The 22933-nt window shown below is 36.3% G+C and overlaps 4 protein-coding genes across 5 annotated transcripts; 3 read left to right on the plus strand and 1 right to left on the minus strand.

Moving 5' to 3' along the window:
* Positions 1-1332: 1332 nt before the first annotated feature.
* LOC116169046 lies at positions 1333-3544 on the plus strand. The gene has a single exon (XM_031485075.1). It carries the CDS (start codon positions 1333-1335, stop codon positions 2674-2676), a length of 1344 nt encoding a protein of 447 aa, XP_031340935.1. The 3' UTR covers positions 2677-3544.
* A 1123-nt stretch (positions 3545-4667) lies between these two features.
* Positions 4668-12323, plus strand: LOC116169538. The gene is made up of 2 exons (XM_031485643.1): positions 4668-4821; positions 10458-12323. Exons 1-2 carry the CDS (start codon positions 4793-4795, stop codon positions 12139-12141), a joined length of 1713 nt encoding a protein of 570 aa, XP_031341503.1. The 5' UTR covers positions 4668-4792; the 3' UTR covers positions 12142-12323.
* On the minus strand, positions 12249-13883 carry LOC116169047. Its single transcript, XM_031485076.1, has one exon. It carries the CDS (start codon positions 13881-13883, stop codon positions 12309-12311), a length of 1575 nt encoding a protein of 524 aa, XP_031340936.1. The 3' UTR covers positions 12249-12308.
* Positions 13884-17606: 3723 nt separating this feature from the next.
* On the plus strand, positions 17607-21729 carry LOC116168458 (acyl-CoA:lysophosphatidylglycerol acyltransferase 1-like). Of its 2 annotated transcripts, XM_031484305.1 has the most exons (6): positions 17607-17956; positions 18066-18136; positions 18507-18715; positions 18765-18979; positions 20387-20651; positions 20699-21729. In XM_031484305.1, the coding sequence occupies exons 2-6, from the start codon at positions 18111-18113 to the stop codon at positions 21106-21108; spliced, it is 1125 nt and encodes a 374-aa protein (XP_031340165.1). In that variant the 5' UTR covers positions 17607-17956; positions 18066-18110; the 3' UTR covers positions 21109-21729. The 2 variants fall into 2 exon arrangements, with proteins under 2 accessions (XP_031340165.1, XP_031340166.1); XM_031484306.1 differs by lacking the exons at positions 17607-17956; positions 18066-18136 and adding an exon at positions 18277-18320.
* Positions 21730-22933: the final 1204 nt, after the last annotated feature.

The following is a 22933-nucleotide window of genomic DNA, read 5'->3' on the forward strand; positions in this document are numbered from 1 at the left end:
TGAGCTAAATTAGCCCCCCTCCTCCCCCTTACCTCTAAATAAGGTCAATTTAAACTAGTTACATACATTTTTAATTATGGTTGGCTTTGGTTTAAAAGACCCTTCAACCGCAATTGAACCACACACAAATCAGAAATAAATTTAACATCTAAGCTACACCTCGGTCTACAAGATTCAGTCGCGGCCGTTATTAGACACATCGGTCTATAATGACCTTAATTATTAATTAATTTGAGACATCGGTAGCCAAAGAGATGAATTGAAAATGATTATTCAAACAACTGGCATAACTATGGGTACCAACAGAGAATTTGGTATGAGAACTTTTATCTAGGTCGTAAACTGGGTTCGATTAAACACAATATCTAATCATTTACAGATGAAACAAATTTATTCGACATAAATCAATCAATAACAAAGCTAAAATAAAGAATGGCGCTCAGAGTCAAAAGGACAAATACCACGCACATGCGATCAATTGAAAAAATGAATTAAGAGAAATCTTAATTACCTTAAAATGTTGATAAATCCAGCCATGACTGCTATTTTGTTTAAGCATACGTACAAACACACGAACACTGAACTGTAATACTTCGGAACTTCACTTCTTTGATTGCACTTGAATATCAATTTCGACGACGCTGACTTTGATTTTTGAACTACAGATGTAATATTGGCTTTTTGATGGTGGCAAAACTCTCTTTAACGAATACAGGGAAACCTTAAAGAAACGCTGTACATAAGCGATAAACGCACGATAGACACACACTCCGACTAAACGTAAACAAACTTTTCAGACTCTACTCGAATTAACATTCACTTTTATAACGGCGCATTAATAAAATTTCTTAAAGCACTCTACTTCAACTTTTCAATTAAACAAGACTGACTGTCTTTCAAAATCAAACTCGATTACAGCATACTGCCATACATTAAAAGCGCCACAAAAGGAAACGATTAACGTCCACCACCAAAACAAGAATCTCCGTTCCACGTCCGTCTCTTCTATTTAACAACTTTTTCATTCTACTCCTTCCGCCTCCACTTCTGCGTATCTTCAAACTTAATTAACTTTAAATAGCGATAAAAAAAACTCTGATCGCAATGAGCGGCGATAAACTTTAAAATATCACAATGCAATTATATTACAGATGAACTTTATTTTGAATTGAATGTGAACATTTACACGTAAAGATTCAAATAAGGTCGTCTATAATCTTTGAGTAACAATTTGGAACACGATCAACAACAATTTACGATACTTACTAGAGGAACTTAAAAAGTTTTTTTTTGTTACAGGTGCTAGTGATGGATTTCATTGCAGTGTGGACAATGTTTTTATTATCAACCAGCTGTGCGACTCCAATTCCAACACCGGAACTAACAACTCGCAGGTACAACTCCTACAACGGCTACAATAAAACTTACACTATACTCGGCAGCCCTAAATTTAACACTACTGGCCAAAAAACCTCCCTTGTCCCCCAAAACTTTAATATCAAGTCAAAGAAAACCAAAAATGACACGGAATTAATTCATTCATTTATTAAAAACAATGTAGAGGATTTAAGATTTCCAAATAAGACCCTTAAAATAAAGAAGGTCACAACTAAACCAAAAATATCCCAAAAAAATAAACAACCCGTAAAACTAGTTATCGAAAAAAATAAGAAGATTGGTAACTCACGACGCAATCAAACTACTTCGCAGTTTAATAGAAAACAGCCGTCAGTTTTTAAAATAAGTGCCAGTAAATTGTCGGAGAATCATTCCAAAGAGGATTGGAGTGTTCACAATATTCCAATACCAAACCCAAATCCCGTAGTATCGAGTTACTCACCCGAATACCCCGTAGGAACGATTCCTTCTTTTGATGAAGACGATTCTATAGTTATTCTTCCGAGTGATCCGGGAAATATGCTCACTCAATCCGTATTTAACGTTAATGGAAACGGCGCCGGGGAAAAGTACGACAGCAATTGTCCCACCGTTCATTTAACGAATTCCGTCCTTGGACCAGAAAGTAAACAGGGCTGTTCCGATTTAAACATCGCAATAAATACGCATATTCATCAAAATCAAATACCCCAAAGGTTACCATCATCGCCATCAGACGAAATACTCGAAACAGCTAGCTCCGGTGGTACACCGAATGCCGTTGTGCCTCCGCCGACATTGGCAGCGGCCGCGCCCTTGGAAGCTGCCGCGGCTGATCCTATCGGATCGGCGGTTGGCGGAGGTAGCGCCGGCAGTAGCGGTGGTGGCGGCCCGTTGAGCGGCGGCTTGCCCAGTTTACCTGAATTGCCCAAATTGCCCAAGCTCCCAGATTTGAAGCAAATTTTGGAATTTTTAAAATTTTTAGGACCAGGTCTAGGCTTCCTGAGGGAAGTTTTAAAGGCGCTAAGTCCGCTTGTTTACATTGTTCCACTTGTAAGTTTTATAATTGGCTTCATTAGTATTCTTCCCTTGTATCCTTGGTGGCTACCACTTCTGTTTCTTTTTGGTAAAAGTAAAGAGCCATCACGTCCAAAAACCGAAATCGTTTACCATAAACACGTTCATAAGCCTATTCACCATCACGATGGGTGGTTTTGGAATTCGGGGACGCAGACGTGGGTGAATGTTGAACAGCGTGCGTATGCGCGTTCCGATTTGGATTTTAACCTTTTCACGTAGTAGGTACTATGATGATGACCTTTGAAAAAAATCAGAGCGACCAAGAACTGTTGCTTTTGTGCCAAGGGTCTTGCTTGTTCGAACCTTTCCAAAGTGTATCAACAGAACGAATGAAACGAGACGCGAAGTGTGATAAATCTTGTCATCTCTCATAGTTGTCAAAACTGCTCGATGGCATCAAGCGTTTTAATTTCAGGTCGTCCTTTTATACTGCCACAATAATAACTGTCATAATTTGTCATTGACGTTCCCTTGCAGACTAAGTGAAGGGTAGGTAATCCAAAGGTTTGCGGATTGAGTGGTGATGCGAATCCTTCACCCAAAAGCGGCTCATTCCTTTTTTGTGTATGTAGAAGAAAGATACAATAAAACAACCTCGCCCCACATTGAAAAGTTCACTTTACATATTAAATTTCTTTTTGGTGCAAATCTAAAATACATTTCAATAGCAATATAGGCTGGTACTTTACACAGTAGACCGTGTTCATGTTTTGCAAATTTGCATCCGAAATCTCATGGAACAACTAGTTTAAACAATGACTGCTTTATAAATTGCTATTGTAATGTATAGAGTATTTTAGGTATTTATTTATATGTAAGCTGTATATAGTTGTACACACTTGTATTTATGAAATAAATAAAAATGATATTTTACATGTTGTTTACTTAGTTACGTTGGATGTACTATTGTTCGTTTTGTAATATGTAAAAAATGTACCGATATTCTTGATCACCACACTCAACATGATTCTATTATAAAAGTACGAATTTTTTCTAGAACTTTGGTGTTCTACCAGTTGGTTTTTCTACTTTGTAGGTACCTAAATTTTTACTTTGTTATTTTAATTACAAAGTTAAAAATTTTTAAATATTCATAACAAATAATAAATTTCTTCCATGGGGATCGCAGTTGGAAGCGTCCCCATTACACTTGCCGCATTGCTACGTTGTATAGCAATACTGATTTTTTGTCTTAAATAACTAGTAGCTCGAGGTTCTCCAGTAATACTGGCAATACGTTTTCCTAAACACTCCACAAAATTACGAGCCTCTCTGCACCAAGGTCCCAAAGTCTCTACTGCGAAAGGTATAAAAATATGGTTCTGTTCTATAATTGAACAATATTTCCTTATTTTTATACCTGCCGCAGATTCAGCTACTGCACCACCCGTTTTACTTGATAAATTAACATGGGATGGTGCTAGAGTGTCAGTGCATGTGGCATCCCAAACTAGCATTTGTCCTTTGGTCCAAGGCACAAGGGTCATTCCATCAGGACGTTTATTGTTTATTGCCTATAATAGTTTTGTTTTACGAATGTGTTGTTTGTGTTACGAGTGGTAGGTAATTTTTTCCATCTATATACAGTGATATTTATTAAGAAGTAAACATAGTGATTTACACGTATTGTTTTTCCCTGTCTAGTTTGAAACGATAAATCTTTAATTTTATGCGTCCCAAATAAAGATCTCGCTTTCGTATTATTAATTGGAATATTGTTGCTTTGGCTTCACAGAAAATAAATCTCTTCCGGCGCTATACCAATTGACCTTTAGTTGAATACATCGCACATGAACGAAAATAAAAGTATAGAAGCGCAACCAACAATAATATTCAAAATACTTAATATGTCAGCCAGATCTGAATTTGTTTTAAGAAGTTATGCATAAAATTAGGCTTCTTCAGAAGAAATTTTGTCATTTAATTTAAAAGTAGACATAACACGCAAATCCCTATGTCTACTTCTTAATAAATACCACTGTAGATTATCAAAGATCCATCTCTAAGACCGTAACCGTTATTGCAAGTTACTCGAATCTCTCGGACCAAAACATGGGAACAATAATGTATTGGAGAGAATGACTCCACCAGGATGGTGCTACGCGCCATACCTACAGCTGACGCCACGTGTGATTTGTGAATTGTTTGCCATGGTCGTGGTCGCCCTTCAATTATTCCCGTTGGGTGCCTACATTCAGTAAGGTATCTATCTGCCAAAAATGTGATCAAGTGCTACCACTTTCAATGAAAAGCTCTAACAAAATCACAGGACTTGTGATTTTGTGTTTCTTTTCATTTTAACCGGCTATTTAAACAGCAAGTAAATGGTGTGGATATGGAAAATTTGCTCGGCTGGGTTACTGAGTAGGTACCATTTGTTTAGCACCCTTTGATTGACTACTCTATACATATACGGGGTTGTCGTAGTGTGTGGACGGATCTTTGTGAGTTTATTAACGTACCTACATTTTTAAAGTTCGCTGCTTGGAAATGGTGTGGAACCATTAAGGCTAGAAACCTAAAATGTTTTCACTTCGATCGAAATTCATATAAAAGGTGAGTCATATGACAGTTACATTTATTTAATGAAACCCCTTGTATATTATTATACATATGGATTCTTCGGGTAATTCTAGGTGTCACATTTCCTATCTAAACCGAACGGTTTAGCCGCAAATTGATATTTAAAAAAAAAGCGTGTGTCTGAAAAAAATGAATTGAATATCGCAGTGGTTGTCAAACATTGTGACTTTGTGGAATGACTTACCATAAAATGTACCAATGTAGGACGGGAGGGCAGAGTGGTATTCTTTTTACATTTTGAAAATTCGATTTGTCAATTGCGAAAATTTCATTAATAGATAACTTTTTTCAAATGCAATCCCGCACTTTTTGTTTAATGCGCAATTTCATCAGCTTTCGAACGATATAAAGTTATCGGTATCTATCCTTGGTAGTTTTCTTTTAATTTCGTATTTTTTTACTAATTTGGTAAGTGGCTATAGTAGGCCGTAAAAAATAAACAAATGCCAAAATTGACTTTGACATTTTCAGAATGAAGGAATGTTTGTTATCTCAAATGATCCATCCACACACTAAATTGGTCCCCCAAACTTAAAATTGTCTAATCTCTTCTCATACACATCCGACATCGGCTAGAAGAAACAATCCTAATATTATTGACTTAAAATTTAAATTTAAAAGTAGAGAGACTTGATGGTCTCGATTAACCTCCAAAAATTCTAAGAAATCTATTACGCAACTGAGTAACGCTTGAAATAAATCCTGGGCACAAATAGAAAATACTGACATGAAAACTCTATCCGGGTCGCACAAGGGATTCATTAAACACATTTCGAAACACATGAGACAATAATTAAAACAAAATCCCCGAAAGAATGAGCAGCTTACAAAGCTTGTTTGGATATAATACCCCGAAAAACTCGCGTTTGATCCATACTCTAAATGGGGCGATGAACCATACAGGAAATAAACAACTCAATTCCTCAAAACCTTCCCCATGGATATTTAATTGTTCGTCAACAATTAAATATCCATGGGGAAGGTTTTGAGGAATTGAGTTGTTTATTTCCTGCATAATACCTCGCACGCAGGCAGTCAATAATTAAAAATTTAAAAAAATCTTAACGTAGGTACATACAGTTTTTTTAAGAATCTAAATAATCTGGTCGTGAAAGGTTTGCGATATTCAAGTGCACTTATCAAACACACAGACACTCGCTGGCAGCCTCACTTCTTCTTTAATAACCTGAAATCAATGACTCGAACTAGCTTGATAAGTTAAGATGAAAAAAATTTTCGGTTGCTGCCCGCCGGTAGTAACTTCTAAGGGACTTCCACGCTTAGTAACGTTTTCTAAAGACGGAAAAAACAGTTTTTAAAATTTGCTACAAACTTTCGCTGCTTCACTAGACGATAACTTAAATCATTCATTCTGCACACTTTCTTTCGAAACCGACTTCAACAAAACAACTACGGCTGAATGCCAGAAATTTAACGTAAACAAATTTACACGCTCTTTAAACTGAGAGATAGATAGATCTCTTGTTGATTCCGGTATTTAAAGAATCACCACTTCCACCATAAGATAATTTTCTTTTAAAAATCTTTTAAATCAACCGCCACTCACAATCAACATCAGCTTCTAAGTTGCGCTCCTCACTTACGCCGAAATAACGTCCAATTGCTGATAACAGACTCAGATTCTCCGAAAAAAAATGCCCATAAAAGGTGCTAACGGGAACCGTCCATTTCCGAACGTTTAAGCTAAGGAAAATGCTATTTGACGTTTTCAGTTTTTCGGTGATATCTCAGTTATTTTCAAAGGTTAATCAACAAGTTCAAATTCTAACAATATCCTCTTTAATTACTTTCAACCTTATTTTCTTTTCAAAATGGTGTGCTAATTTACCAATTAAAATCGATTCCTGCATCCCTACGTGCGATTGTTTAAGTAGTGCATTTTTTAACGATGCAAATTTCAGTACAGACACTTCACATAAACAAAGATTATTTTCTTATCTAAACCCATTTACTTAAAAAACACGAAAATAAAACCTAACAAATAATTTCTAGAGATACAAAAATTCTATTAAAAAAAAACACCATCACCTTTATCATATTGGAATGTCTTATCAATTTAAACAAGAGCGATAATTTCGCATATTCGTCTATTAATGACAGAAATTCATTTTATGTCTTACTAACATATCATAGCATATTTTATATCTGTGATACGCGGGCATAAAGTACCACTTTATGCCCTAGGGCATTAAGGATCACCATAGTAACTCATTTATACTTAATGACAAAACAAACAAATATTTGCAGGTAATTGAAAATTATAAACGTCAATTATTAAATGTCAATACTTATTAACTCACAAAATTTGCCGTATTTCGAATAGTTTCTGAAACTTCTTCCTCATTCAGGATAAATTGAATTATTTAAAATTACGTTTGACGTTTGGATGGTTTCAATCACATTAACAAATTCGAACTACACATACTTGATCAAACATAACGAATTATTTTGTAAACGAATATTTACTTTGACGAAGAAAACTATTTGTAAGACATACAATTGTGTATGTACCACGGGCATAAACTGATGTTGATACTCTCGGGCGACTAAAAACTAACTCGTCGCCCTCGAGAATATAAACATCACTATTATGCCCTTCATACATAAATAACTATTAAATCGAAGACTAACCATCTATAGCACTATCTTTCTGATAAATATAAAAGAATTACTCATAATAAAATTATACGTGGTATCACAGCAAGGTATTTTGTTATCTACATTAATTAAAATATTCTGTGTGGTTGGCATCGTTTGGTCCTCCTCAACTGTTATAAAAATTCGACGGCAAATGTCTTAACTGTTATAGTAGTAACTGCTATAAAGGCATGGCACTGGAATTTCTATTACCTGAACTTGAACACGTAGGTATATTGAAGAGATGTGGTACTAGTGATGCAGCTGTGGCCTGTGGCTATGCTCAATTTGATGGGGATAAGTTGGACCAAAGAGTATACGGGGTGTCAATTTTAAAACTTGCAGTCGGCCATATTTTCCAAACTAAAGAAGATATTGAAAATCGCGCAAAACCGTTTCGGGGGTATCGAGGGGGAACCAGAATGACGTTATGAGTGACAACCCCCCACCCCCCCAGCCCCCTTCTTCAAAAATCCTAAATGGCAACTCCATGCTTGTGACACATCGTTGGAAAGCTACTGACCAAATCTTGAACATATAGGCATGGCTTACATTTCTCCCGGGATATCTCTCATAACACTTTCTAGCTGTTCTAAAAGATGATCGTATTCGGAGCCATAAATGAATATTATTTCCACACGTTCAGCTGTACTGTAAGTCAACCACCCTATATTTTTTAAATATTTTAAATGAAAGTTATTAATTATTAATAGTATGTCCCATTCCTGTTAAATGGTTTTCGAAAGAACCAAAAATGTTTGCTGTAGGCTTATTATCCTTTGTTAAAACAAGGTCGATGTATACACAAAAATTAATTTATTACGATAAAATACACTAAATAAGTTATAAAACAGAAAGATAGACAGACAGACAATGTGAAGCGGCTCCATCGAAATATTCAGTCAGTTCTGTAATAAATAATTTAAAGTAATTAAGTAGTAAATCATATTCACCAAACGCATCTTTTGAAAAACGCATTTTTCAAATAATTTAAAAAAACAGCAATAATTGTGCGAGTAAAAATGTAAAACAAAATATTTTTGTGTGTGAACGTAGGTCGTAATAAAGTAGTGCCCTTGTTCTGCGGGTTTAACTCCGCTCGACTTCTTCCTGTAGGTAGTGAATTAAAAGACAAGGTTTTTTCAACATTGCATCAAACCGCAGATCAGCTAAGAAACCAAATATTAAAGAAGGTATGGTAGACGTTTACGAATATGTATCGATTCAATTAATAAATAGTATGCGACGACGATACCAGTTATTTCTTCTATCTTTGTTATTGTTGTGGTACTAGTTAGTTAATAATGCAAATTCCTCTGAGTATTTTTAAGGTTGCTCGATTATGAGTATTTATTGTTTCTACTCGAATCAGCATATTTTCGCGAATCTCTGCAATAGCTTTGCTAATTCGGTATTTTAGCTTACCTACTGTTTGAGTTTGAGGCAATCCCTTTGAATTCACTCCACAGGAAGCAGTTGAACGGACTTAAATCTGGAGAACGAGGACACCATTTACTTGGACCATTTGTACCTATCCATCTGCTCAAACATTTTTTTCAAACAATTTGTACTACATAATATTGGCGTTATGGGCAGGGGCACCATCTTGCTGGAAAACATATTTTTTACATTTTTACAAAAATTTCGTAATGTAACCCTATTAAAAATTTTGACCGATGAAAAATACATAAAATTCTCTACAAGAATCCGCAAAAAAATTATCAAGCAATTTAAAAAAAAATGTCAGTAGCGTCATAACATGTAATTGAAGGTGTTCAGAAAAATTGTTTTTCGCCATGTAGCTAATACACTGCACCATTTAATACTCATAGGATTTGGTAATGATTAAATCATAATTGTAGTCGTTATAGCCTTGGGCCCTGTTTTGTAGCACAGACCTTTTCACTAAAGGTGATCTGATAACTTTCATTTTTATTACAGTTTACGCTGTTTTATGTCTTCTGGCTAAGCAGAATACCTTTATGATGGAATCTTCGTTCCGTTATTTATTGGGACAATAAATTTCAATTACCTATCGACTCTTTCACCTATACGATTAGTTGGGAGTTCAATACTGACCTCTCATGACATTTTTGCTTATAAAAACTAGTTTGTTCAGTAGGTCACCTACTACAACTGCCTATACCAGTCATTTAGACCAGTAGAGTAATAATGCGATTAGCTATTAATAGTTCCAGTCATCATTCATTCATAATTAACTAGATCGATGAAGCAACCTGACTCTGTCTTGATTTCAAAGGTATGGTTCATCTGCATAATCTTTGCGGACAATTAATTTACATATTAGCACAGATCATTTTTTATCTGTAATATTAACAAATACTTCATCGAGACGAGAGTAATGTATAACGATACATTTTAATTGCACTCTAATTGGTGTCACCTTTAGTCACCTAATTACAGTGGAGTAATTATAGTGGAGAACCAGTAAAAGATTCAGGTACGAGTAGCTGAGCCGGTAAACAAAATTTTTACAACAACCACTTTGTAAAATATATGCAAAAAAATTATAATGTATTCTCAAAACCCATAACTCAAAGGTCGGTCTTTTCATATTCCGATAAGTACCTATATTCGACGGATAAGAATCTAAAAGACTATTGCATCAACAATGTTATGTTTACCCGGAAAGGTCAGATGTTAGTAAGTGAAGAGACAGGGTCAGAATATACCAATTAATAAAACAAAATACAATATGAACAGTACCTACGTGGTCTAACTTGCTTAATTTGTTTTAGGCCATCAAATGCTCAAATCGGAGAGACCATTAAACAATTGGCAGATCAGCTAGTACTCATAAATCACACCTCGTCCGAATTAACTTACGATACCAGAACTCCGCCAAAAATAAAACAGCAGATTAAGAAACCCCCGAAAAAGGAATCGGCGGTCACCGAGCATTCTCATCCAGGAGTTGTCGAGCCCGTTTCAAATATAGATTCAACGTGGGAGGAAAATACAAAGAAATTAAATTTCTACAAAATTGAAAACAAACCCACTACCGAACACGGTTTGTCTACATGGGTCTTGTTGAACAGCCAAACCGTCTCCCCATCGATTACATCCACACCAAAGTCTACACCAAAACCTACTGTAAAGCAAAAATTTGAAGACAACAAAAATTTAACTAGAACAGAGATTTTTAACAAGATAACAAAGCCCTTGTTCAAAAAACGACCCGCACCATCAACAACGAAAAAACCAACAACGGTAACCACGCCGGCAACCACATCAACCACGGAACAAAAGATTACTAAAATCAAAGCGTCTATCTTAAATGAAGCAATAAATAATAAAAATAAGACCATTAACAAAAAAGTGCAGGAGAATGAGAACTCTTCGTTATCAACGACCAAGTTACCAACACCAAGTACAACGCCAAGCGACAATTCGTTGTTTTCTCTTGAACCAAAAGACGACGAGGTTGAACTCCTTCTAACACCTCCCTCTAAGAAAAATAGAAGACCCTCAAATACTACCAAGAAGAAGAAGAACAAAACGAGACGCCGTCGTCCTGCAGCCGCAGAGAAATTATCACTCTCCAACAGCACAAAGCTAGCACCAAAAGACAAACCAATTGGCACGCAAATCTACAATTACCTGTCCAGAGAAATTATGCCAACTGTTGGAGTTGGCCTTGTTGGTCTAATGGTGACAGCAGGACTCGCCAGTTACTTCCTTTACCCATTCACCCCGGTGAGGAGATCGTACCAAGTTGACCGAAAAGACAATAAGGGTTCGTATTACTACAACGACGAGTATACTCCTGGAGGTATCACCGAAGAAGAAGCTATCGGTAAGGTGATAGCCGGAATGCCAACAACCTACGAATCGCAAAACTATCGAAACACCTTCAAAGGTGGACAGCAAACCACGAATCGCAAATCGAACGATTTCGGCCTTCGGCGCGGACAGTCTGAGGCATCGGTCGAGGCCATTTACTTGACACCTTCGAAAAAATACGACGAACAGCTTTATTTCGCCAATCGTAGAAACGAACCCGACGTGTACAACTCACAATTCATGCATAAAGACTTTGTCACGGAGAAGACTAAATCGCACTCGGAAGTGACACCGGTCGTCGTACCCGAACACGGACCTCGACACTTACCCAAGTCGACAACGGCAAGTGACATCGAGGGGAGGGTTCACTCTCGAAAACGGAGAAACAGTGACTTTGATAACGAAATTTTTGACCACGATGAAGATATCAGACGTGGAAGACCCGAATCCACAACGTTTGCGACCACGGTTCCCAGTAAACCCCAAAACTTCTTGCACACTTTAAGACTTTTATTCGAAGCACAAATAAAACTCGGCTTGGAATTTTTGCAAAAAACCTCGCAGGCGGTTGCAAAATACTTTTCCGATGTTCACAGTCGATTTAATGAGAAGAGTAAGGAGCAGCCAAGGGCTCAGTAGCTTGTGGAATTCTAACACCGAAATAGCAAATGTACTCCAGAGAATAAACAAATGAGGACATTGGCGTATTCTTTGGCGTACGTTGTAAAGCTTAGGGAAGGTTGTAATGGTTATTTAATAATTTATTATTTTTAATTTGTGCCTAAGACTGTATATAAATAAAGTATTCATAAATAGTGTAATGGAATGTGTTTTCTTTGGAAGAGAACGTCTCGTTTTCGTCTGCGTCCTATCGCCATCGGCACTAGCATGGCCATTGTTGCGGGGATCATTCCCGCCCCGACTGCCGCTAAGACTGATGATGGGGAAGGTACTTTCGGCTTGTTTACTACTGCGGGTGGAGGAGTAGAAACGACGTTAACGCTGGGGATGACGTCGAGACGTGGTGGTTTCCTAAGTGGTTTCTTCTTAATCTGGCCCTTTTTGATGTTTTCTTTCTTTGCCGCCATCCGTTGAGCTTCGTCAACTGTTTCGAAAGTCGATTCGACTTGAAGTAGACCGCCATGTGAGGTGGTCATGTTTATTCGCGAATTGTTTAAAGGCGGAAGCACTGTTAATCTCACCGACTTGTGCGTATTGATGGATTCGCCTTCGTGCTCTGGAATAGCTTCGATGTCTAAAGATCGTTGTCTGTCGTGGGATGGTTTGTATCCTTTCGTTGTGGTCACTAGAACCCATTCGCCCGCGCCGTTGAAGGGGTGGGTAAGTGGGTGTTCGTCATCGACAGCTATTCCTTTTCGTCGATTCACATTGGTGGTGTACGTCGGGAAGTTGGGGGGTAAGCCGTCTGTTATAATGGGAGATTGTCCATGCTCGCAGTCGTGATCTTTATTACCGTGATGTCCGTAGGTGATATGGTACTTATTTTTCCATGGTGGCTTGATGCTATCAATGTAATCCTTAAGGTAGAACTTTTCGTCAACAGCCATTGGGGAAACCAGTGCACCTTCCGGACTCATTTGGTATTCCGAAGGCATGACGTCTTGGGGGTCGGGTTTGGAGTGTGACGTCAGATCGGAGTCGTACACGAATGGCTTGGCTTTATAGATTGACAACGGTTGATTATAGGACACGGTTTGTTTATTTAGGAGATGATGCCAGTTGGGTTGAGTAGTTATTTGAGGTGCATCTTCCTGCATCATAACAGAACTGTGCCACTTTGCAACTTTGGACACAGACCAGGGCACAACATCTAAGGACACCCATCCTTTTTTCTCGTCGGTTGGACGGTGTTTTTTATCACGAGCGGGACTAAAGGGTTTTACTTCACTGACGTTTTCGTTCTTATCAACAAGCAGAAGATTCGCAAGTCGACTGGTAGGTATTTCTTCCGGTTTCGTCACAAGTTCAATTTTATCTAAACGTTCATCACTCACAAAGTTCTGTTCAGCACTCGGTATAGGTCGTGTACGTTTTAGTTTCTCCGCGTAGTTTTTTAAAAACTGATTTAACTCCTTAGACGTTTCCTTTGATAAATCTTCACCCATCAGATCTTCATTTTTTAATTGACTAGGGCGCTTATGTGTTTTTACCGACCGATGCTCTACGTCTGTCCAAGGTTCAGGAAATGTCTGCACATATCTTTCGCTGCTGTGTCGATTCCATAAGGGGTCGGTTTCGATTATTCTAATAGGGTTTGAACCTGGCACTTCCAATTCGTAACTTTTAGTTGTCGCGTGATTATTGTAATAGGCAGAAACCGTATTTGTCACAAAAACGAGTAACAGTACACTATAATGCATGTTGCGGAATTGTAATCTTTTACTGAACCGTTCGTACTCTAAACCTCATAAATATATGTTACACATTTTTATATTCCCACCCACTTCCATACCATCAAATCCTGAAAGAAGCCTCAGCTCCTCGCTAAGGATGCGACAAGGAAATTATGCCCACTCCGCAAAGCCTTTCTCCAAGTCGTTCCTTAATTTTCAGTTAATAAAGGCCATGCAATTTTTCAAACTTGAGTACTTTCTAATAGAATTTTGTAAATTGGCGAGATAATCTGCATATTTAAGCAAGAAAATACAAAAGTAGAATTTTCACGGTAGTGATTTGAAAGAAATTAAATAGACCATGCGTTTGTAGATCGAAGAAGTTGCGAATTGAAAGTACACTCGCTTTACCTAATCGATCTTCGTGTAGATTATTGCAAACGTTTGTAAAAATCGTCTAATCGCATCACTTTTTCTTTAGTTAGGCGCACGTGTTGATGTGATTGACAAGTTCATGGTTTATAGCTATCAGTGTCACCAAGAATAATGAACATTTTGTAAAAATTAAATATACCGTAGAAATAAATGGAGGCATTTAAGTTGTGAAAGAGAAAATAGTAATTTAAAAATTGTTAAAAGTAAGGTATCCTAAAGGCACTTTTACTTTAATGCTCAATGATTATCACGCCAACTTGAAATTACCGTTTTTGTTACTGCTAAAAAATCCGCGATTTCACTTTATTTGTATTGAATATCAGAAAAAGCGTAAACAAAATGATACAGATCCGGAGGTAACCCACTTGTTCCAAAAAGGCAATTTCGCACCCGAGCGGACATCTGTAATTAGATCTTGTTGACATGTTTCTCTCTAAAAAAAAAGCAAAACGACAAAAACGTATTAAAATTATACTTACCTACGTGTTATTTATTAAGCGGCAGAGTAAAGCGATGCAAGCTTTATGTATAGGCGACTCGAAGGTGCCCGTCTGTCCATCTGTCCGTGAACACGATAACTGTCAAACGCTTGGACCGATTTGGTTCAAACTTGCACAGTTGACCTATGGCTGTATGTCACAAGTGACAAGCCTATTGAAAATGGATCAAGTCCAATGACTCCGTGGGGTCACACCGAGGTGCTCTGCCGCTTTTTTATACGCTCTTTATGGGTTTTTTAGGATGAACTATCAAGCTCAAAATCTCGAGTTTATATGCAAGGGTATGTTTAAAAAATAAGTGTCCGCTTCCACTGACACGGTATAATGTATATTTTATTAATCCAATAAACAGGATTAATAAAAAATAATGCGATTTGAAATAGCTTAGGTATCTGTGCATTGTTTGGCCCTTAGATCAATAAGAATTTCTTCTTTAATTTTTTTCTCAGCAACCATAAGAGTTACAAAGATGGGTAGCACGTCTTTGAATAGGGTTTCGGGTATGCCTTATCCGATTTTAAATTTTTTTTTCAAAATTCCTACCACGAAAAGGCGCACTCCTATTTAGGGGTGCGAAAAAAATTCTGATTTCGACCAAATTGGGTCGTCGTTGAAAAGCTCTAAAAATGCTTTCCAACCATTCCAAATATAGCATTACATTTAGGTTAGCAATTATCATGCAAATCAAAAAATAAACTAATATGATACATTTTCTAAAGTTGGCTTTTAATTCAATATGTTCAAAATGGTTTCCGTTATTGGTAAGACAGTAGTATTATCTATTGTCAAACTCTTGTCGAACCTTTTCAAATGTTGGTTTTGCAATATTTCGACATTCTTGAATTATTCCCTGTTTTAGTTCGTCTATGTTCGCCGGTGGGTTAGAAAGCATTTTTTCAGAGCTTTCCAACGACGTATCACACATGGGGTGTCACTATTTAAGATTTAAAAGTTGGGGTGGCTGGGGTGCAGATGGTTGGAGGGGGTGTGTCGCCAACTATGTCAATGTGATTCCCCCTCCGAATTACCGAAACGGATTTTGATTTTTTTAAATATCTCGGTTTATTTACTAAGACAAGGGGGGTGGTAGGTTTTCAAATTGCCACTCTGTATAATACAAATATAAGTAGACCATTACGCACTTCGTATTTTTGCCGTAAATAGCACTGGATGCGTATAATAAAATAAGTTTTCATATTGGCTGAATCAGCTGGGCGCACCTACAGCATCCGCATGTGGATGTTGTTAATACTTTGATTTTTGCTTGTATTTTTATTTCTAACACAATAGCAATTGTTTTTTTATAGAGAAATGTCGACTAAAAATTAAAAATCTGACGACTGCAACCTTTTTGATTGTTTTTCTACAAGATTTGTCTATTTTAGGTGCAGGGGTAATTGGAAACCACCCTTCGCTTGAAATGTCAATCTATTAAGTACTGGACAGAAAAACGAAGTTTCTATTTAAAAGTAAAACTTCGCATTTTGAAGCATCATATGAATTCTTGAGCAACCTATATACACATTTTCCTTTCACTAACAATATTTCCGGAATCTCCAAATTAATGAATTCAATCGCCAGAGATTACTACATATGGATGATGGCAATTCAAATTCCATGCGTTCTCAACTAACGCCTCAGTTGTTGGTGAATAAAGTGTAAACCAATACGGTTCTCGACAGAAAGGAAGGAAAAATGTATGATAATCGACAGTCGCTGCGCGGTAAAATTACGTGGTTAAAATTCCAACAATAGATGGAGCCATCTATTAAACTGCTTCCCGAAAGTTATACGAGGATCTTTCAAGTAAATATATATTGAACAATAATAATGCTTCTAATCGAGGATACCTACCGACGGATACGCCGCGTCACTATCCTCCACTGTTCATTTGTCTGGATCTTCTTCCGCCATCCCGTGTTCAAGATATTTGTATTTGAAGCTTTGGCCTCACCGACAAATAATATCAGTAATATCACGTCCCTAAACCCCCCAACTTCCCTTTGCAGTATGCTTCTCCGACCCTGAATGGCTGCCAACTATAAGGCACTGACGCACAAAATTTGAATATACATACTCGGTGTACGGCTTCTCGCAATTTTTTGTTCTCGTATGCGGATCGACAGGCGCTTTTTCATCACGCTTCTCTTTAAATCTTGGAAAACTATCGTACTCTGCACAACTAAAAAGCATAAGTCACACTACAGAACAAATGCGAAGCCGATTACGTGGTCCAGGAGCAAAGTTTCATTGAGCATACAGACAGTCAAACAGACAGATAGGTATACAAAGGAAAATTAATGACATATTAAGCGCTCCACACACTAGTGCGGGTTCAGTCAAGAAAGAAATAATTGCCGCTTGCACTGTAAACGATAATTTATTTTATAAAGGAGTTGAAAATTTCGGAAAAATTCAAATATGGTTTTAGGCGCGTCATTTTCAAATATAGGGCACATTGAGAAAAATAAATTACATTTTAAATAACTACCTGTGGGTCAACTCCTCAATGAATAGATTATTTTAAAAAAGAGGGTACGAGATCTTATCTACTCGGTGTGCACAGGGTACTTCATCAAAGCTTAAGTAAAATCCCTTTAAAAACAACATTTGAGGAAACCGTTAGGCAACTACAAAAACACAGTTATCGTTAGTCATTTATTGAATCCTTATCTTGTTATGTCACTCGCCTATTAAAACGTTCATGATATCGTTGTTTATATTATACAATACCAAGATGAATCATAGTTGTAAAAAGTAATGGTGCGTGGAAGATAATTAAGCATTTGGCAACAATGTTTCCAGTAAACGTCATTTTAAATTTGCCTGTCAAAAATTGGCAACCTGGCGTTTATTTGTAATGGTTGCAGCTGAAAGAAGTTATTGTTTTCTGGTGCCGAAACGGCATCGTTTTTAAATTGAAAAAAAGGGAAACCGAAACGTAAATTTTCCACATTTAACCAACTTCAAAAAAATATGGACACTGCAAGAAACATTTTGATAAACCGACCTAACCTAAACAGACACTTCGACCGAGTGTGATTGATTGCAGATTTTGAAAATATTTTTCGCAAAAAATTACTTTAAATGCATTTTTGGAGAAGCCAAACTGCATTGTTTCAACGTTCCTTCTCTGCAACGGAATATAATATCGCTAGCTTTTATGTAAGGATGAAAGTATGATACTGTGATTAACTAAAATTCTAGATACAGTTCATCGCTAGTACTTTATAATTTAAAATTGTGTGAAATTACAAACTGTTTGATTTTGTAGTTTATCGCTAATTTTATGGAGTTAACTTAATTGTGAACAAGAGTAATGGATAATTTACTATTTTATTTGGAGTAAGTATTCACATGAATTTATTAAATACAAGGCCACCAGAATGAGTAGTTTTTAAACATTTATCTAATCGTTGTTAGAAATTATAATTTTTTACTGGTAGGTAATTAACACACAATTTACTAATGATAGGTAGGTACATCATAATCAGAGTTATACAAGCAGGATTATGACCATTTTGAAAAAGTATGTTTTGTTATTGTTTCTGTTTTATTACTGAAAAGTTGCTTATTCATGTCTGTAGCCACTTCATGATAATCTACATTAGTGATATTAATGTTTGTTTAGCTTTCAATGTTATCAGTAACTATTTTTTATTCATAAAAAAAATGTGACCTACACGGATTGCTTCTAAAAAATGTTCTTTTTCAGAAATTGGTATATTATACCTAAGGCAATATTACGGCTGTGCTTTATCTTAATAAACAATGCGTATTGCATCCCCACGTATGTAATTTGGATGCTCTTACTTACACCGTTACGTAAATTGCATCCGGAAACATATTGGAAAATAGAAGGGTATTTCTTTCATTGGCTGTTAGCGATGGTTTCAATGTGGAGCTGGTCTGCCGGATACGACGGTACTATTCCCAAGCGTGACAATAGAACGACTATATTTACTATTTGTAGTTGTGGAAATGGGAGACGACATCACCAGTTGCTTGGACGAAAAGACGTTGGTTATAGCGAACCATCAGTCTACGGCGGACGTTCCGTTGTTGATGGCGGTTTTTAACACTCGAAAACAAGTGCTACCGAATATCATGTGGATTATGGATAAACATTTCAAGTATACTAACTTTGGGATCGTAAGCGTTTTACATCAGGATTTCTTTATTACAGCTGTACGTATTCTGTATTTGAAGTGGTTTACGTAATATGTGTCAGTTTCATTGCAACTGAGTGGGATAAAGCTAGTGTGATATCAACAATTTCTTCATCAATTATTTCATGAAGTTATTTGACAATTTATTGAACAGTTTCTTGCTCAAGTTCTTTGCTGTTAACTTGGTCAATTTCTTGTTGTTATTGTACAATTGCACCAACCTTTAATTATTTTAAGGTTAGGTTGTCATTTTTGTTAATTGTGTACAAAAAAAAGAGAAAAGTGAAATGTTTCTCTCTCTCTTGAATACAAGATTACGGAATAGAAAAAGAAAGATCGCTATATTAGCTATAAGAATAGCTCATAAAAATGATGAAAACATCTTGACTGTATTATTTATGTTGGTTGATGGCAGTTGGTACTACTGAATTGGCGTAAACATTTTCAGAAAAATAGAACTTGCGCTAATCCGACAAGAAATTGATCAAGTTATTACATCCAATTCTGTGCTTACACTCGGCAAGTTTTCTTGTCAAAGTGACTTGGAACAAGAAATTGATAAATTTATTGTTCATGTAAAAGCAGCTTTAGAATAACGTATGAGGAACTGAAACCCCCCACGTTTATTCCTTTGTTTCGTGTAGTAATTCTAGTTCTAATTGTGAAAACAAAAGGTGGTTTTTTTGTTAGTATTCAGACAAGTGCAATAAGGAATCATTTAAAATTGGAATAAATACAGTGTCCTTTTAGGCTTTTTTTGTAGCAAATTTTTATTATTGAAATTCAGCAATATCAAATATCTTTTCAGTGGTTTTTGATACTGCGCATGCGCAAAACAAAGAAAGCCTATACAAAATTGTATACATAGAAATTCTGAATTACATATTTTAGAGTGCCAGCATATTTCTCTCGTAACAATAATAGCTTTTATTACCCGCAACCTAATAGAAACATATTGTTTAAATCCCTGTTAATAAACAGTTACAGATTTTTCATAATCTAAATTCAAGAACAGATGTACATAACTGCGAATTGTCTGAATTATTAGATAATGTGCGAATGTTATATTAATCTTGATAACATGATAACGTTTCCAGGAGTATACCTACTTTTATTTTAGTTATCATTTTGTTTTGTTTTCCAAGATAAATTGCACAATAGCTATTTTCGTGTCCTGTAATTGGATGTAAATCTGTTGGACATTAAACTATTATTATTATTATTGACATCTTTTACAGCTCAAAAATTCTAATTAACCTATTTCTGCGGGAAACATTCAATAATTCAATCCAAATCTAAATGCTGTCATTGCAATATTTTTAAATTGCAGGTTCTCTTGGTTCTAACTAATAAAGATACTAAATTAGCGAACAGTTAGAAGTTTTATTGTAATTGTTTAAATGAGATTAATAAATACTTCTTTCAGGGTAAAGCATCAAGAGAAAAATCCATTAAAGAGCTGATCGTGCATTTAATAACGTCTTACATTCCAAGAAGTAGAAAATGGGCGGTGCTGTTTCCAGAAGGCGGATTTCTTCGCAAACGTAAAGCTGTGTCCCAAAAATATGCCGCACAAAATAACCTCCCCATATTAAATAACGTATCCTTGCCCAGAGTAGGTGCCTTACAAGCTATTATGCAGACAATTGGACCACAGAGAGTGGCAAATAATAATTCAAAATCAATTAATGGTAAATACTCTAGCCGTCAATTCGTAACGTAATCTGTAACATTTTAGCCAATAACATAAATAAAGTAGATAAGTTGGCTTGGGTTTTGGATATAACGATCGCGTACCCAAAAGGAGAACCGCTAGATCTACTGTCGATCGTTTTCGGTCACAAAGAACCGTGCAAAACGATTGTGTTTTATAGATTATATAATTGTGAGGAACTACCTGCAGGTACGGACGCTTTGACGCAGTGGCTCTACAATCGTTTCGAAGAAAAGGAGAATATGTTAGACACTTTTTATAAAACGGGTAGCATCCCTGTTAGTCAGTATAGTACTAATCCCATCCATCCTCATGTTGTTGCTCAGGACTGTTTGCGATTCATTATATTACACATCTTTTTTATTACCTCTTCCTACCTGCACTTTCAAATCTTCATGGCTGCTTATAATTATTGTAATTACTTAATGTACTAGCGTAGTGCCCTCGCATACTTGGTCTACCTAGTAAGATTTTACTTATGAGGACGAGACCAACATGCGAGACTAACAGTAATAATGGAGCATTTTGCCTTAATATTAATTAGTGCCGATGGTTGTGTTTTCTCCCCTTCTGTAATATAAAAACAGTATTTATTTAATCCGTGAATGTAAAATACTCTACTTTTAGACCAATATAAATTTCGTTTGCATGTTTTTATTAAAGTAGGTGGTTGTCTGTGATTGTACAGTAACCATGAATAGTTTATTTTAATAACTTTTCAAAGTCATTATTTTATTAACTTGCAATTATAATTATTATGTGTAAATATGAGATAGGTATGACTACAATTGCTTAAAATACGATGTTATTGTCCTTATAAGATATGTGAAATTTTATGTTTGTTGTATAATTTGTGTGCACTCTGATGAAAGTCGTTGTTGGAAGAAATCTTTTAAATTTCGTGATGCACTATTAATAGTCGTAAGATTAGCTTTTTCTATTACCATTTTTTAATGCCCACACCACACTTTTGTTATTAAAACGTAATTCTTTAATGGAAATGCAATTCTTTGTTCTTATGTTATTAAAATTTTAAAATAAACAATGTGACCATATTTTCTCTTGAAATAATTACTTTGTGCATGTTGCTATTATCTTTTCATCAACAGATGCAGTTAAGATCCTCTCGAAAAATTCCCGGCAAATTTAAATGAGCGTTTTTAATTGGCCGAATTTTCAAAACCTGTAATGTGGAACTATTTGCTTCCACTTAATTGGCGTATCTGAATTGACATCCGTAAGATCAAACCTGTCAATGGGTTTTGTATTTGTCTTGCCTCAACTTGCCCTTAATTTAATTTACCCAAAATCGTCCTGAAACCTTCAGTTTCATGCCTACTTTCTGTCAGGAAATTTTAGTTTCCATGACAGAGGCAGAGCAGACTACGTTTCCTGCGGCTTGTCACTTTGCCGGCCGCATTTGTGACATTTCCAAGTGTCTATAATGACTCCTCATCACTGACAGATTAAGACGATTTCGGGTAAAATTTAATACAAACGTCATAAAATGTCATTACCTGACTCGGAAATTAAAGTGCGAGGCCCCGCGAAGTGGCTTAACTGCATCTATTGAGTGAACAGATTATAGTAAAGTAGAAGTAGAAGGTATTTGTCACAGATTGATTGCAATTTGAATTTTGGTTGGAGATTTTTCTTATAGATTACATCACAATTGGACAGTTACCTAAAGAGAGCAAGAAAAAAGCATCCTTAATAATGCTGCAGATTTTCGTATATTTTAGGTCTTTATTATCTTTCAATATAAGGTACCCTAGATTGTACTTCCACTGAACCTTGATTTATATAAAATCTACAATAATTATGTACTTTCTTCTATACATAGTTACCGAGTATTAGCAAGCTCAAGCGTCTGCAAATGATACTCATGCAGCTATTTAGCAGATTATTCAAATAATATTTGCATTATAATTAACCCATGATTGTATGTTGTCTCCAGTAAGATTGACTAATTGAATCTTGAAAATACTAGGCGCAGTCGTATGAAACCGGATCGGCGGTAAATTCTCCTTTATTATTACACTTACAAAGTTAATGGTCACCTCCATTTCTATAGCATTTATCCCACTGATGAATAAGATCAAGAATGCCTGGCTCCCAGAATTCCCTGTGGCGCGAGGATTGAATCACATCTCGTTCTGCACCTCTGCTTGGAAAGGCTTCGACGCCTCATGCTGACGCTGTACCTTGAAACAGTTGCGCTAGCAGTCCAGGCTGGTTGACTCATTGACGCGCTCCTGT

This window comes from Photinus pyralis, unplaced genomic scaffold (assembly GCF_008802855.1).
Source record: "Photinus pyralis isolate 1611_PpyrPB1 unplaced genomic scaffold, Ppyr1.3 Ppyr1.4_LG4, whole genome shotgun sequence".
NCBI lineage: Eukaryota > Metazoa > Arthropoda > Insecta > Coleoptera > Lampyridae > Photinus > Photinus pyralis.

What these genes read in the sequence shown, in the direction of transcription:
- LOC116169046 (XM_031485075.1), top strand. Translation starts at nt 1,333, where the DNA reads ATGTTTTTATTATCAACCAGCTGTGCGACTCCAATTCCAACACCGGAA.
- LOC116169538 (XM_031485643.1), top strand. Translation starts at nt 4,793, where the DNA reads ATGGAAAATTTGCTCGGCTGGGTTACTGA. An exon ending in TTGCTCGGCTGGGTTACTGA is followed by an intron (nt 4,822 to 10,457) that starts GTAGGTACCATT and finishes AATTTGTTTTAG; the next exon opens with GCCATCAAATGCTCAAATCG.
- LOC116169047 (XM_031485076.1), bottom strand. Translation starts at nt 13,883, where the DNA reads ATGCATTATAGTGTACTGTTACTCGTTTTTGTGACAAATACGGTTTCT.
- LOC116168458 (XM_031484305.1), top strand. Translation starts at nt 18,111, where the DNA reads ATGGATAATTTACTATTTTATTTGGA. An exon ending in AATTTACTATTTTATTTGGA is followed by an intron (nt 18,137 to 18,506) that starts GTAAGTATTCAC and finishes GTTCTTTTTCAG; the next exon opens with AAATTGGTATATTATACCTA. An exon ending in TAATTCAAAATCAATTAATG is followed by an intron (nt 20,652 to 20,698) that starts GTAAATACTCTA and finishes GTAACATTTTAG; the next exon opens with CCAATAACATAAATAAAGTA.